At 43.4% G+C, this 17,584-nt stretch overlaps 2 protein-coding genes across 7 annotated transcripts in view; both read right to left on the reverse strand.

Moving 5' to 3' along the window:
- RNF152 (ring finger protein 152) overlaps nt 1–17,584 on the reverse strand; it is a 76,455-nt gene that overhangs the window by 12,745 nt on the left and 46,126 nt on the right. The gene's annotated exons all lie outside the window — the stretch shown is intronic.
- LOC113912764 (protein YIPF5-like) lies at nt 2,632–3,554 on the reverse strand. The gene has a single exon (XM_035723931.1). The coding sequence runs from the start codon at nt 3,461–3,463 to the stop codon at nt 2,690–2,692; it is 774 nt and encodes a 257-aa protein (XP_035579824.1). The 5' UTR covers nt 3,464–3,554; the 3' UTR covers nt 2,632–2,689.

Here is a 17,584-nt window from a genome sequence, read left to right on the forward strand (position 1 = left end):
ACGTGTTTGGTATGAAGCCAGCCTATACTGTATTCCAGTTTATTTTCTGCAGCATAATTAGCAATGATGATGATTAGTTAGGTAAAGAGAAGAAAATTTATGAGCCTATGGACCGAAGCTAATGATGAATCATCCCTTTTCCTTTTCTTCGGAACCTGGAAAGATGTGAGTCAATCACAGAAGAAAGGGAATGCAAACAAAGCACATGTAAAAGCTGGAAAATAAACTCGAGTGCCTGGTCAAATGCATCATACACAAGGCACACACTGGCGAGAGCCTCAGGAACCAGAGTTTGATGTTATTTCCTTACTGAAGCAAGATATGGCAATCAAGCAAAACACTCATTACATTTAAGAGGAAAGGGCACCTCACTGGAATGTATACAAACATGTGTATACTGAAATATATTGGAACAATTTATTTTGAAAGAATCTGAAAAACCAGACCACAAGAAGAGGAATAGTCCCTGAAGGACAGACTCAAAATAATTATGGTTTATAATAAGATAGAACTTACTTTCAAATATTTTCATAAAACAGTACTTAGTTTCATAAATGATGTCAGTAGTACAATATACAGATAAAAGGCCCTGAATAATCACTGAATGCAGTCCTAATGCATGCCTTGGTTTAAAATGCCTTTAAAAAAAAAAGATTTGTTTATTTGAGAGAGAGCAAGCACGTGGGGGCAGCGAGGGTGGGGGGGGAGGGAGAGAGAGAAGGATAGAAGCAGACTCCCCACTGAGCGTGGAGCCCGATGCAGGGCTGGACCTCAGGGCTGGACCTCATGACGCTGAGATCACAACCTGAGCCGAAATTAGGTGTCGGGCACTCAACCGACTGCGCCACCCAGGCACCCCTAAAGTGCTTTCCTTGGTTTCGGCTCAGGTTGTGATCTCAGGGTCGTGAGATGGAGCCCCGCACTGGGCTCCCTGCTCCTCTGAGTTGGCTCGAGATTTTCTCCTGCTCCTTCTCCTTTGGCCCCTTGCTCATGCGTGCCCTCTCTCTCTCACTCTCTCTCATATAAATATATAAAATCTTTTTTAAAAAATGGACTGAGATTTGTGTAACTAGAGGAAGCATGATTTGGGGGGGAAAATGCCAAGAACTAAAGGGTTGTGTATGTTGCTATTGTTTGGGGGCAATGGATATTCGATGCTTTACCATATTGATACATGTTCACAAAATAAAACTTCCTCCTTTTTTAAAACTATATAATTTTTTAATAAAGATTATTTATTTATTTGACAGAGAGAGACACAGCGAGAGAGGGAACACAAGCAGGGGGAGTGTGAGCGGGAGAGGGAGAAGCAGGCTTCCCGCGGAGCACAGAGCCCGATGCGGGGCTCGATCCCAGGACCCTGGGACCATGACCTGAGCCGAGGGCAGACACTTAACGACTGAGCCACCCAGACGCCCCTAAACTAGATAATTCTAAGCACCTTTCTAAAAGGTGTGGGCATCATAAAGTGCTACTATGAACTTAGTGGGTGGTAAAGTAGCACAGGTCTCCAATACTGAGTTTGTAAGTCCCAGTTACTTTTAGAAGTCCAGGCACATGAGGATAAAAAAGCTGATGAAATAAATAATCCAGATAGTTTTACTCTGCTTAGACTCTTAAGACCCTTCATACATTCTGATTTAGATTTGTGGCCATGACATTCATTGGGAGGCCTCTCCTCAGAACTGTGGCATGGACTAATAGTGATTACATCTGGCTGACCTTGAACTGTTCCACCTGATGGTCTCCAACAGGACCTTCAATTCAGTGGTCATGTTGAGAAAAATCTCAAAGTCAGAGATTAAGCTAGACACTGTACTGCTTTTCTTCCTCTATTGAAATAGCATGTCTTTCTTTTTTTTTTTTAGCAGTTAAAATTGGGAAAATTTTAATTACTAAGCATCAAATGCATTTTACATTGATAACCGCAGTACTGAAATTGTGACATGTTAAATATTTTTCTCAAAAAAAGGTTAGTGATTTTCTTTTTCCTAGGAAATATGCAGATCCAACTATGAACATTAATGTGGCCAGTCTGGGTCACTATGGTTTAGTAATGCTAATCTTAACAGGTGTTCACATTTCCTGTCTACAATAAAGCAGACTATGAACTTCTTGTCTCGTTGAATTTTAGCAAAAACTCCATGAGATAATTTAAAGGAATGTCAAATTTTGGAAGTGCAAACTCGTAAATTCTACTTTGGGATCACTTTTTGCTTCATGTGCATCTAACTCGAGAATATAGGCAATTTTTCTTTCCTAATCCCTTGGAAAAATATTTCTGCAACAAGTCTCCTGTCTTCTTAACTAAGACTGGGCTGTTTCTAAGAAAGATTATTAGCTCTGTGGTTAGTTTCCCACAGTTGATAAAAATCTATTAAAAACATCTTAATGTAATTTGCAAGGAAAAAATTTGTTTTTCAAAGGCTGCAGGAAGAGGAGAGAAATAGCACTTCTTATTCTTATTTGTATAAGCACAAACACTTAAAGCTAGTCATACTGCAGACAAATCAAACATAGTATTCAAAAGTTCTATAAAAATGAACAAAAAATACATGTTTACTTCCATTGCCCCAACAGTCAAATGTTAGGTCTGCATTAGAGTTGCACTGTAGCAGTTCGCTGCTCCAATTTAAGAGTTCAAAGTCCTTTTTGGCCCAATGATGTCCACATGCCAGATAAATTCAGTTCAAAAAACGGAAATTAGGGCAAAGACTCCATATAACAAAGCACAAGGATATGCTACTAGAAGTTGCTGTCCTTCCATGGCTAATGCAGAAATAAAAATTTTGGACGCAGAAAAACCACACCATCCAATAATTCCAGCAGTGAGAATGATTCCTACCATTCCTTGCAAAGAAAATATCACTGCAAAGCTGGAAAGTAGGATCATGGGAAGAAGACAATATCCAAGGACACTTGCCACACACCCAAATGAAACACCTGTCATACTCATTAAGTTTAGTAAACAAAACATTCCTAGACATCCAATTGCACTGATCCCATATACATAGCCAAACTGGATTTTGCCAGCCAGTAACAATGTGGCTCCAAAAGCAAGGCAAAATACCATTGGTCCTGCCAAATCAGTTTCATTCATGATGCTGCCGTCTGCTACTTTTAATGGATGTAACACTGTTAATGTTTTTTGCCAGATGTGGTCAAGATTGATACCTAATTCTTCTAATAAAGGTGGCTCATCCTCAAAGTTGTTTCCATAGAATGGCTGAGGTGTCGTTGGAGTGTACGCCTGAGTTGGCTGAAAAATCTGCCCGGTGTATGGCTGTTGTGGCTGCATCATGTCTGGAGGGACAAATCGGCCTTGCTGCGAGTAGTCATAGCCAGGATACTGTTTGCTATAGGGTCCTCCACTTCCTCCACAGTCATAGGACTGCTGTGACTGGTCAGCGATGCTGTAACTTGTCTGGTAGAAATCCGTGTTTAAGTTATCAAACCCTGCCATTGCAAATTATCAAACGCGGAAGCGGCGTCAGCAGCTCCAGCAACCCCCAAAACCCCCCAACAACGCTTAAGACCCTGAACTCACTCCGTTGCTACGTCGCAATAGCATGTCTTTCTGACACAGGTCATTTACTTCATTCTTCAAGAAAAAGTAAATATTTGAAATGGGATCAAATGAAATAATTACAATTACATTTAATGTGGTATTTCAGTTGGCAAGACCACTTGGTTACATTGGACCTTAGTAAACAGTCTGATTAGTGGCAACAATGGGAAGGGCCTGGCAGTGACCGATGTGTCGCTGACTTCCTTCCGGTCCTCTGGTAGCAGAAAGCAATCCTTTCAGGACACAATTGCCTGATACAGGTAGAGTCCAACTGGTGTTAACTACTCTCTCTGATTTAATGGAGAAGGAGTGGATTCGAGGACTCTGACAAATGTTAAATGAGAATTCCATCGGCCCAAAATCTAATATTTGCATTGTTTCCTCCCATGAGCATCTGTGGTTTGCTGTATTTAATGATGTCAAGAATCTAGAAAGTGATTGGTCTTGGATGACCACAGGGATGCAGCAGGGCATGGTGACCCAGTATGGAGGCAGAGTGGCCTTGGTAGCAGGCGCAGGCAGGGGCAGGCCGGGTGGGACAGAGAGATCGTGGCTAAACAGGCAGAGGGCAGCAGACCAGCCAGAATGCCATGGTCAGCCCCGGGGACCTGCCACACGACCCGCAGTCCTGACAGACCGGGCTCAGGACAGGCGCCAATTCTGTTCTCTGAAAATGCAACTAACCGAGCAGCTGAAGCTGAACCAGTCTCTGGAGATGTTATTTACTCAGGGGCATTTCATTTACTCAGAAGCATTTAAGTCAAGTTGGGAAAAAGATAAATGAATGTGATCCATCCACAGTTTGGCAATGCATATTTAAAATCCAAGTATATTGGAATCAAGACATTTTTGGGAATTAAAACCAAATTTCACAATGGCCATGAGTGACAATAACCACTGGTTTTTGTGGGTTTGCTTCTTCTAATAGCTATCAAACAATCATTGCTCTTAGGGGTCAGGAGATAAGGATTTTAGCTCTAATTCTGCCCTAATCAGACGGGTCCTTAAGCGAGTCACCCCTCTGCGAGCTGCAGGGTTCTCACCTAGGAGGACACTGGACTAGATGATCCTCTAAAGCACCTTCTAGCAAACAAGAGTTCTACTATGTGAACACAGTGCTGGGTTTCTGACAGCACGACAGAGCTGTCAGGCAATTTGTTCCATGCTTATGATACCTGACAGATAATTTGTAAATATCGTGTTACAAGAATGTACATCTACGTGAGAGAGTGGGCAGCTAAATAAATGGGAGGCAACTTACATTAGAAATTTCTTCCTTTGAGCACTGGGTATTATACCCAAACAATGAATCATGGAACACTACATCAAAAACTAATGATGTAATGTATGGTGATTAACATAACATAATAAAATAAAATTTTAAAACAAGAACATCATTATTGGTAAAAACTTAAGCATTAAAATCAGGGAAGTAAAAATGTTGTTCTCACTGCTAGGATTCATTCTTAATGTGGAAACCATAGTGAAGACAGACAAGTAGAAGAAATAAACAGCATGCCAACTGTAAGGAAACAAAAATAGCTATTTATGGACTATACAACTGTATATCAATAAAAATATCAGGGTAAATGATCAACATAATAAAAAATAACAACACTAGCAGAAATTTGTACAGTACTGGACATGTACAGGATGTGTTCTAAATCTGTAGACATATTAAAAGACATTCTTCATAACAAAAAAAAAAGAAATTTCTTCCTTTGTGCCTCCGGTTCAACGAATGAGTCTAAGCAGAGCTAATGCGCTAACAGAAATAGCCACAACTTTGATTTGTAGCAACAATCCAAAGAATAACTATCTTATGTCTAATCAATAACCTTCTTAGACCAAGGAAGATATCGCTATTACCCAAACTTGTTACCAGGGTAAGGTGGTCCCAACGTTCCCTTGAAGAGCCGCCTGCACAGCTGTCTAGCTCATACGGAGGCTAACCCTGGCATAAATCAGACGCTCTGCTTCACCTTCACTTGTTCTGATCACCCAGTAATGGTAAAGAAAAAGTTGCAGATGCTCATAAAAGCAGGGAAGAGATATAAAGGACAGTCAGGGGATCCCTAGGCTCCCTGGAGAGAAGGGATAATAAAAGATGCCATCAGACAGACAGACAGACAGGTAGAACAAAGGGAAAACGATCCATTACTCCAACTCCTAGAATTCTGAGTACAGCTGAAGGAACTGACAAGTCAGGCATATAAGTAAAGCCAAAGAAATGAAAAACGAACAAAAGTCCTAAGCCTTCCCAATGGCTGGACATCTACTAAGGCAAAACACTTGGTAGGTAAACAAATATTTACTGGGAATCCATCATGTGCCAAGCATTATCCAAGACACCGAGACACTATGGCAAACTAGTGCTTTTGCCCTCAAGGAGCCTAGACGTGCACTTGAGGGAGGAGCTATGGAAAGAGTACCACAGGAGGGGGTGGGCGCACAGAGCACTGAAAGGAGCTGCTTCTTCAAGCGATCATATGTGTTCTTCAGTTGATCATGCACAGGGCTTAGACAGAACTACCAAGCAAAGAACTATCACTGTCTGTTAGAACCAGAGAGGATGCTGGAACAGAAGGGGCTACCAGCCAGCCCACTGTTCTTTCTACTCCAACGACACCGGAGAACAGGAAAAGTCAGAGGGAAGGACACCAACATATGATTAAGCATCACATCGGACCCATGTGATCACCCCAGACAGCAAGGTGGGCTCTGAGCCTATAAGCCTCAAGAGAAGCAGGAGTTTGAGGTGGTATCTCAAGGCCATCTAAAGACGGCCCAGTGCCAGGGAAGCACATTAGGTCATCACTGGGGAGAAGGGTCTGAGGGCTTGGAGTTGTGCATTAATGACCGTGAGGCTCTAAGTAAGCAAGCTCCCTGGAGAGCAGAGGCCCCTCTCTACCGTCCCCATTGCCCTGCTCTTCATGTGCGGGGTAAAGGGGAGCTCTGAAGGCCGCAGACTTCCTACATACATATTTGCATTTCTATAATATGAACCACATATGTGCATTCCCCACTTTGTTTTTTCTTGCCCAAGCACAAACAGAAAACTTCAGGCAATTTGTTGTTTAATTTTTTCCCATTATCTTTTATCTTTTATCTATATCAGAGACCCTCAACCTTCTGTAAAGAGGCAGATAAGTATTTTAGGCTTTTAGGCTTTGCGGGTCATACAGGCTTGTTCACAAATACTCAACTCTGCAATCAAAGTGTGAAAGGAGTCATAGACAGCAAAAACAGGCCTAGGCTGGAGCTGGCCACCAGGTTATCATTTGCTGACCCCAGAACGCCACCATTTCTCCTCAGCCCTGCCCTTAATCCCCTAAATTCCGTGTATTACTCTGGAGACACCCATCCCCACATCAGCTTCTTGCTCTCACATTAGTTATCTTGGCTGGTATCTTTCTGTCATGCCCCAGAAGGCAAACTATTTTCATAATTTAGGGAAGATAAGAGAATATCAGCTGTATAGATGCAACACCTTTCTAAATCACTGTTTCCAGACAACAGGAAGAGAGGTGAGCAAAGAACATTGACAATGACCATCATTCATCATTCACCGTCATTGATGGTCCTCAATGACCATCACCCACCAACAGCAAGTACTACGACCATTTGTGAGAACACAAGAGTTAGGCTTCCAAACTTCTTTCCCACTTAGAAATATGGATCTACCACTTTGACAAAATGGGCAATAACTCTAGAGTTTATCATGACCACTCCAGATTAAAGACAACCCCTAATTTGATGGAACTTCACAGAGACACAATGGTAATGCTGCCTGACTGCCTGAACTCTGGATAACAATCCTGTGTTCATCTCCACAGTTATGGTAAGTCAGGAAGTAACTGACCCAATTTAGATATGGCCAGGTTAATTTCAGCTTTATGCTGCTATCTCATGGTGCTTCACCTCTATCAAGAAGGGACATTGGGTACATTTCCCAAACACATGGAGATGTCCTTCAAAGTGCCACAGAACATGTATGATGATGAGAACTCCATTAATGAGACACCCTAAGGCTAGAAGGAGGTGCAGAACAGGAAAGTCTTGGCTCAATTTTATCTTATTTTTTTTAAGATTTATTTATTTTAGAAAGAGAGCACATGGGGGGGAGGAGGTGGGCAGAGGGAGAGAGAGAGAGAATCTCAAGCAGACTCTGCACTGAGCGCAGAGCCTGACACGGAACTCAATCTCACGACCCTGAGGTCATGACCTGAGCCACAACCAAGAGTCAGACACTTAACCAACTGAGCCACCCAGGCGCCTCTTGGCTCAATTAAAAAAAAAAAAATCTAAATATTAAGACTCACCTACTTTTACACATTTAAAAAAATATATATTTAAGATTTCTTCAGATTACCTGGAAAACATTCTAAATTAAACATTTGAAAAGAACAGCACATTAAAAACCTGGCGGGTTTTATGGATATCTCTTTAAATAAATCTATTCGGAAGCCATTTTAAGATTATTTTCTTTGAGCAGAGAGTGTTTATTGCTGTAGTCTCCCTACCTAGCATCAATTTCGATGATTCATGGCATAAGTTAAGTCTCAAACTGAAGTTGCAAAGGATCCCTAACGGCACTGGTATTAAACCAAACCCAAGAAGGGTCATGGAGGGGGCAGTCAGCTGTCAGTCTGTTTGTTACACTCTGCTTTTTCTGACATCCAGCTGTAGTAACTCAACAACACCTGACTTTCCATTTAGGCAGGGTAGGAAGAAAAAAAGCACACCCCCTCCAAACTGGATATCGAACGGTGGTACAACCACATGCCATCGACCATTAATCCATCTTCCCTAACCTCACAAGAAATCCAAAAGACTTCTCCTTTGCTTTCTTATATTTATTTTAAGTCAACTCTGAAGTAATATTTGACAACAATAAAATGCACATACTTTAAACATACAGTTCAGTGAGTTTTGACAAGCATAGACAACTGTGTAACCACTCTGCCAATCAAGCTATTGCCATCACCCCACAAGGTCCCCTGTGCCTCATCCAGTCCATCCTGCCTCCCTGCCTGCAGCTCCGACCTAGTTTTGAATTTGGAGTTTATCTGTAGGTACAGGTTTAGGGGAAGTGGCAATACCCAGGACCACGTTCTGAGGAATAAAGGTGTTGAACCAACTTCACATTCATATTTCCCAGAGAAAACTACAGAGTAAGAAATAGTACTCTGTATGCATTCATTCAAATACGTACCGAATACAAGGCACTATCCTGGGTTTGGGGGATCCAGAGAGAAAAAGATGGGCCCCTCCCTGCAAAGATAACCATGTGATGTGGTCTGGGCTTCATGTAGGATATCAGACAGCAATGGAAGAAGCACCTGTGTCTGCCTGGGGAAGCCCGGCAAGATTTTTCAGGAAAAGGTGGCATTTTAACCTCAGGGATGAGGCCACAGCATAAGCAAAGGCACAGAGCCCTACATGAGGCAGTACCAGTGGTTAGGGGCAGGGATCAGAACCCGTGGCCTCAAGCAGTACTCACATATGTCTGTAAAAGGTGGTAATAACAGCACCTACCTCATAGGCTGTGTAGATTAAAATGCGTTATAACACAGGTAAAACTCTTAGAACAGCGCCTGCCACCCAGCTGGCTCTTCCTGGTATTATCACTACCTGATGAGGAAGGAAAGGGAAGGCGTGTGCGGAGCCTGACGGTCGGGGAGGCGGTAGGGTCTGAGCAGCATTAACTAATCAATCAATTAAGCACAGCCCTTCCCTCCGGGCTCTGAGACCAGTGGAAAGGCAAGAAAGAGAGGGGGGGGGGGAGGGTTTAAAGTATAACCTTGGCTTCACCATCCCAAAGCAAGACGGGAGGAAGGCCCCAAAGCCAAAATGGCGCTTCCTGTTCTTCGCATTCGGGTTCCAATGAACACAGCAGCTGTCCCTAGCGGCTGGGGAAGGTCAGGTCACTAGGTGGCAGTAGGAGCAGGGGGCAAAACATGCCCCCAAGGAGGGCAAACAAGTCAGCGAGAGAGGAAGGGAGGAAAGAAAGAGAATGAGGAAGGAAAGAGGAAGGAGGGAAGACGGGGGTAGGGGAAGGAAAGAAAGCAAGACACGGCAGGGCCCTTCTCTGTCCTCCTTGCAAATCCCCAGCAAGGGGCACTGAGAAAGGCCCAGCACCCAGTAGCAGGCAGAAGCAGCAGTTTCGATTTTGTGGGAAGCTCAGGAATGGAAGGGCGGGCCCCTCCCCTTCCTACTTCTCAGGGTTTGGATTTTATCCTGTGAATGACAGGGCTGGTGAAGACTTCACTGCGGAGGAACATCACAGTCATAACTGCATGATCTTTTTTTTTTCCTTTTTAACCATTTTAAAGTACACAATTCAGTGGCATGACGTGCACTCATAATGTCAGGTAAGCAACATCATTATGTCCAGAAACTTTTTCATCATCCCAAACAGAAACTCTCGGAGGGCCAAGGGCAGGCTGCCCCAAGACGGGCCACTCTGACATGAAGATAATTTTGAACTGAAAGCAATCCAAACCTAGCAGATTCAGGAAAAGCTCTTTACCTCCCCCGCAACTGTCTGCCTGTACCAGGAAGAGATGTATTCACAGAGATTCCTCTTTACCTAGAAACTGATCTGCACAACAGGGCAACCTTTGTTTTCCGAGCATCTCCTCCCAGCCCACCACTAATGGTCTTTCTCCTCTTCGTGGCCAGACCTCTCCTACTCCTCTCCTTAGCTCACATAAGACCCATGGTGCCTCACTGTCTTTGGGATTTCATGTCTGCGTGGATTCCCCATACGTATGAAACTACATTTGATTTTCTCCTGTTCATCTGTCTCTTGTCAATCTGATTCTCAGTCCAGCTAGAAGGGCCTTGAAGGACAGAGGAATTTTTCCCCCCTGACACTCGGTACTCCTGAGTAACAGTAACTCCCCACAGCCCGTGGTAACCTCTATTCTGCTTTTGTTTCTCAAGGAATTTGCCTATTCTAGGTGCCTCATATAAGTGGAATCATATATTTGTCCTTTTGTGTCCAGCCCATTTCACGAGCAGGTTTTCAAGGTTCAACCATGTCAGAATGTCATTCTTTTTTATGGCTGAGTAATATTCCATCGTGCATTATTTGTTAAAGCTCCTGGGGCAGCAGCTTGGGGAATTAATTGGGACTGGTTCGGGGGGAGGGGTGGTGTCACTGCTGGAACATAGGCAGTGGGGATGAAGGGAAGGGGGAAGAGCAAACAAAGAGAACTTGAGGCTGGTTAGAATTTGAGAGGAGAAGGAGTGTCAGGGAGCCCTCTTGTGCAACTATAGACCCCAACAGTTAAAACCAGACATAGACAAGACTGCTTAACTCATGCTCTAACTGAAACCCATGGTGCTTATTTCTTATCACACTATCTTGAGGCATTGACCAAACTGTTTTGCAATGACTGGAACATTCTAACTGCCAGGCCAGAGAAGCCCAGATAGCAAGGTCATGCCTAGAAGACCACACCGTGCACACCCCCTTTCCGGCCCATGATCATGTGCTGGAACACATACCAACTCCCACCTGTGATCACACGCTCCCTGCCTGCTCTTACACGTAGCCCCGCCCGAACCTCTCCTATAGAGCTCAGTTTCGGGGCGCCTGGGTGGTTAGGTGTCTACCTTCTGCTCAGGTCATGATCTCAGGGTCCTGGGATGGAGTTCCCCATCAGGCTCCCTGCTTGGCGGGGAGTCTGCTTCTCCCTCTCCCTCTTCCCCTCCCCCACTCTTGCGCGCGCTCTCTCTCAAATAAATAAAAATCTCTAAAAAAATAAATAAATGAAACTCTAGTGTCCACCTTGCAGGCATAGAGGTCAGTTGTTATGACTTGAGCCTGCCACCTCCCCTGGCTTCCAACACCCAAAATACGTTTTTCCCTTTCTCTTTTCCAACTCTCATGTCTTGAGTTATTGGCTTCTCTTGCAACAAGTTTATCCAAGTTTGTTTGGCAACAGTGTTGGCCAACCCAGCCAGAAGCTACACTTTCGATTTGTCCGGCCCTTGGGTTCCCCGGGATGGAGCAGTTGGCCACAGCAAGGCTCAGGCATGCGTTTCCTGAGTTAGTGACTGTGCTAGATCGTTTGGTAGGCACGATGGGGGAGGGAAAGACCCCCAGGTTTCTGGTTCAGACAACTGGATGGAGGGCAGATTTCTGAGGAGGACTGCTTACTAAAATGCAGGACAGGGTCTGAAGGTTACAGAGATGGCCAAAATGCTCTGAATCTTGAAGTTTTCTAACTGCTCAAGTCCTGACTTCTATGTGAAACTTAGATAACCACTGGGAAACTAGCATTACCACAGAATTTTAATTATATGATGTTATATTTCACCCAATCAATTATTAGACAACAAAGAAATGGGTATTTTCATTACTGGGCCCGCTAGAAGAAAAACAGGGGAGGAGAAGAGACTATGAACCACAAATGTTCAAGGTCACAGAGATTAAACCTCAGCAGTGTTCAAATTCTTCTCATCTCTAAAAAGGCACAGTGTAAAATATTTGTAGAAGGTTCTGTGGTGCCAGGCTAGAGCTGTTTATTAGGACATCACACTGTCAAATAATGACTGTCACCAGGCTCGAAGCTATCTTTTGCCATGTAAAATTCCTTTCTCTAAACCCTGGCTGTGGTCACCACCTCAATGCAAGGAAATGCTCAGATTTACCTTTGTTGCTTATTCAGTTTGAGATGCCCCCTCCTCTTCAAACAGACGCATCTTTACAGATTAATAAAGCTTGCCGAGTCCAGTAGATGGTATACAGCGGGTGCTCATTTATTAAATAACACCCAGATAAAAGAGCATGTCTCCCTCTTGCTGTCATATTATCTCAATAATAAGAATATTCAACTTCACAAGGAGCCCCAAACTGAAATGTGGGGTTATGGATTATCCAAATGTTTATATCCAAGACCACACACAAAGTATTTAAGCTTCAAGAAGAAAAAAATTAAGCAATTTTGGACATCATGCTCTCCCCCCTACTCTCACCAAGTCCCCTAGAAGCAAAAAAAACACTGTAAATAGTAAGCCTGTTTAATCTTCCAATTAACGTATTGAGTTTCAGCTGTCATCTCCTTTGCGAAAAAATTTCTCATAACTTACCTTTCTCAGAAGAGTCACAAAATATATCTAAAAGCAATAAGTTAATATTTTTTAATATTAACCCAATTCTACTTTGAATTTAAAACACAGAGATGTAGCAACAATAGGAGGGAAACAACAAATACAGATTTAAATGAAAATAGATGTCTCACAAACCGTTCGCTGATGTAGGTCATGGGAATCAGATTATATTGGTTTATTGAGACAGCCAGTCCATTTCAGAAAATAATTCTCTAATGCTCTCAAGTTACCGAGTGACTTAAAATAAAATAAGGTCGGATTTAACCTACACTGAAAGGAGGGAAGAGGCAGGAAAGCCTCAAAGAAATTCCAATCTAAGGTGATTCACAGCGCGGATCCCGCCCCACCCCCACTTCCCCTCGGCAGCCACAATCCAGCTCCACTCCTCCGTCCTTCCCTCTAACTGTGGCAATCCCTCCGTGTTCCCGTCAATGGAGCATCAACGAGACCAGAGAACCACAGACTCACACACAAATGCAGTTTCCTGAGGAAGTGATCCTAGAGCTAACATCACCGAACATGAGGGCCCGTCTGTTAGTCTTATCGGTTTGTTTTCCTTTAGCTGATGGGAAACATTCTAGGGCTCTCAAGGCCAAAGGGACTCTGCATTTTTTTAAATGCCATCTATCCCTGAAACTGGATTATAATAAGCAGATAAAGAGACACAAACATCATGACAACAATTTGAAGAGATTTTTCTTTCTGTCCATCAAACGAGGATGGGGCAATACATCATCCAGGTGACCCTTCCCAATTACGGATACTTTCATAACCTGATTGCCATTTGCATTTAAAAAAAAGTTCATCCACAAGATAAAATATCAAATACACTGGCACTACCAACTCCTTTTATTATGGGCGCAAAACGCTAATGCAAACCTGCTTTATTCCACAAATCAGCAAGTCATCATTCATGCAATCAGCCATCCAGTGAATTATTGAGTACTTACTCTCACCGTAAGTGGAGCAAATGATGTGGCCCTTGGTTACTTATTCAAGTACTTGTCGTGCCCTGGCTTGAACTCCACCTTCCAGCCACTCTGAGTCACCTGCACTTCTATAAAGGCAACGTGCCTCTCTTAGAGCCTCTAAGCTTCTACACACCTCATTCTCTTGCTTAGCATGCCGTCCCCTTTTTTGGCCTGGAAACATTCAGCCCAGATGTCCACCACCAACTCTTAGCAATCATCTCTTACCCTTCTAGCTGGGTTAGGGGCCACACTTAGGTTCTCATATTCTGTTTACTTGTGTCTCCCCACTGGAAAGGGTTCCTTTAGGGCAGGAACCTACACACCCCCTGTGTTTGACCAACTGAGGGGTTCAATGACTTCTGTTCACGGGCATCTCCCCCCGCAGCCAGAATGAATACCTGAGGACAGGGATCTGGCTCGTCTTCTATTCTTTCCTTAATGACTGCCACCAACTGAGTGCTCAATAAATGCTTGGAGACTGAATGAAAACTAACTGAAATCAGGCCATTTTTGAAAAATTAAGGACATATGGTCACCAGTATTGTAGGCAATTCAGAAATGATGAAACATGGTAAGATTTATGCATTAACAGTATGCTTTTATTTACCTCTTCCCAGAATGGTAAGTTAAAGGAAGGAGTTACTGGGTAGGAAAATAAACTCAGACGTTAAACTAGTACTTCTACAAAATAATTTGAGTCCATGCCTCATAATGTCCACTGAAGACTGAATAAATCAGGGCCTGGGAGTGGGGGCCCAATGTAAGTATCTGCAAAAACCTCCTTGGATGATTGTCATGGCAAGTGAGGTTTGAGAGCCACTGATAATTCTTTACTCTAACCAAAAAGGGCTTTAGCATCGACCCCACAACAGGCACTCACTCTGCGGGGAGAACACAACCGCAGGAGGGGGTGGTACCCTTATCTAATAAACCCATATGTGATTTACCTGTCGACCCAGTAACTCCACTTCTAAGTATCCACCCTGAAAATACACCTCCATTCATACAAAATAAAACATTCACAAGGTGATTCATTTCACCATTATTTGCAACAGCCGTATGTTGGGGGAAAAGGAAATTTAAATTCCCATTCACAGAAGCTAACTGGTTTCTATCCACTCAGTGGAGTCGTCTGGAATGTGGTCATACAAAAGAATGAAGAAGATGCTATGAATTGCTCTGTAATGACAGCCTGGTTGTACTAAGTGGGGAAAAGGCAAATGGAAGAAAGAAGGGGAGTAAGAAGATATATTCGCTTTTTTTTATGAAAATAAACAGAGAATAAACCAATTAATGTCACAATGGTCACAAATAAGGGGTGGGTGGGAACGAAGACGAAGGGCATGGGGCAGGTGAGGTCTCTCTCAGTATATCTTTTGTACAGCTGTGACTTTTGAGTCATGTATACCTTTTACATATTTTAAAAACGAATTAAATCAAAAAGCGTGAACAAAATCAAACCCTAAAATTAAATACATAAACAGAAACAACTGAACTGAGCTCAGATGGACAACATAACCATCATAATCAGAGGGGAAAAAAGTGCAGAAAGAGAAAAAGAACGAGAGGAAGGGAGAGGGAGTTAGTTTTTAATGACAAATCCCAGCTAATATATGAAAAATGACAGACTAATTTTTTTAAATCACCATTTTGCCATCTCCAGTGTAGTGACTGATTTAGGCGAAAATCATCCATAAATGCCAAAATCACTGGGTGAAAGGTTGCTGGAAGGCAGCATAGCATATTTACTCGCCTCAAAGATCAGCTCACAGATTGCTTATTAAATGCTGGAGACAAAAGTCATCTCTACGATGGAGAGATCTGGCAGGCATCACCTTAACCAAAGACCTAATGGCACAGGCTGATGTCACGTGCCTCCTGCAATGGCGCATGGAAGAACACAATTTTGCCTGTGAGGTACCCTGCCAAGGGCTTCATCTTGAATTTAATCACAAGGAACAAGACGTGGAGAACTTTTATGAGCTCCTCAAAGCTGGCAATGTCATGGAAAGGAAATCAAAAGCAAGGAGACCGTTCTAGATTACAGGAGACTACGAAGATGGTGTGAACCATGTTGGGAATCCACGACTGGGGGTATGTGTGGGGAGAGGATCTCTACAGTGATAAAGGACATTTTTAAATACGGACTGTATATTAGATGCTATTATTGAATTAATGGTGAATTTCTTGGACGTGATGATGTGATTCCGAAAGAGAATGTCCTTGTTCTCAGGAGATACAGGCAGGAAGCATCCTGGGAGTGAAGTGTCATGATGTCTCCAAACGTGGTGAAGTGTAAAATTCATCTCCATTCCACCTGTTTAGTTATTCCTTCTATTTCTAAGATTATAGGTGAGAGAAAGCTAAATGCAGCCAAAGCAAGCCTCTTACACTTCTTGAAAAGCTGCCAATCACCCCTCAAAAATGTGTGAGGATCTACGAAAATAAAACTTCCTGACTGTTACGGGCTGAACCGTGCTCCCCCCCAACCCCATAATTCATACATTGAGGTCCTAACCCCAGGCCCTCAGAATGTGACTGTACTTAGAGACAGGGCCTCTAAAGAGGTGATTAAGTTTAAATGAGGTCACTAGGGTGGCCTTAATTCAATATAACTATGTCTTGATTAGGAGGGGAAATTAGGGCACAGATGGGTATTCCGAAGACCACATGAAGACACAGGGAGAAGGTGGCCATCTACAAGCCAAGGAGACAGGCCTCAGAAGAAACCAACCTGCTGACACCGAGATCTGAGACTTCTACCCCCAGAACAGTGAGAAAATAAACTCTGGTTGCTTAGGCCACCCAGTCCGGATACTCTGTTAGAGCACCCCAAGCAAACAAATTACCCTACTTTGTGCTTTTCCTTCTCTTTCTTTCTTTTCTTTCCTTTCTTTTTCCTTCCTTCCTTCCTTCCTTCCTTCCTCCCTTCCTCCCTTCTTTCCTTCCTTCCTTTTTAAAGATTTTGTTTTTAAGTAATCTCTACCCCCAGGGTGGACTCGAACCCACAACCCCAAGATGAAGAGTTGCACACTCCACCAACTGAGCCAGCCAGGCGCCCCTTGCGCTTTTCTTGATTCATTTTCTATTTTGCCAGGCCAAGTGCCCAGCAGAATTCCTGGCTCACAGCACCCAAATGCACTCTTTCCTTCAGACTTCGCAAGAATGGCACACAAGGTCCTTCGATCCCATCCCCCTTAATCACACAGGCTCCATCTCCCACTACCACATCCTCCCCTAGGCTCCAGGACACCCTCCAACTCCTAGTTCCTTGCCCCTGGGCCTTTCTTTGAAGAAACACACACACTGTCCTCCTGACTTGAAGGCTTCCCTCCACAACCCTTACCAAATTGGAGGCTCCCCCCTCCCCAATTCTTCAGCTCTTTATCAGCCCCTATGAAACCTCACCCCATGCCTCATTGTAACTACTTGTTCACTCACAATTCCCACCCACCCCCCAGATTTGGTTGCTGTAGAGCAGGAAATATGTGTTCTTTATCTTTGTGAACCACAGCATTTAAGCACATGCTAGACATTCGTATCTTTAGTGAATTAAATTAATACGAAACATGAACCATCCTATACGTTCAATTTTGGACTCCTAACTTTTCATTCACTTGGCATGTTCAAGGGACCAGAGAAGCAATCACAAAAAGGACTCCAAAGTCCAGCCCTATAACCAAAGGCGGAGTAATACTTAAGTCCTCACATTTCAGCCTGTACTTGAAGCCAGCCTGATTTTCATGAGTATTAGCAGAAATGAATCTCAGAGAACCAAGATCAAATGAAATATACCTCAGTGTGAGCTTAAACCAACCTCTCTTTCTAGAATAAACTGTTGTGATCCTTCTTTAGTCCCTGGCAAACCACCTCTCCTGCCACCCCTCCCACCCAACTTGGCCCCAACGTATCTACAAACAGC

Source organism: Zalophus californianus, chromosome 14 (assembly GCF_009762305.2).
Source record: "Zalophus californianus isolate mZalCal1 chromosome 14, mZalCal1.pri.v2, whole genome shotgun sequence".
Taxonomy (NCBI): domain Eukaryota; kingdom Metazoa; phylum Chordata; class Mammalia; order Carnivora; family Otariidae; genus Zalophus; species Zalophus californianus.

Bases quoted from the DNA above. Each gene is read 5' to 3' on its own strand.
- LOC113912764 (XM_035723931.1), bottom strand. From the start codon at position 3,463: ATGGCAGGGTTTGATAACTTAAACACGGATTTCTACCAGACAAGTTAC.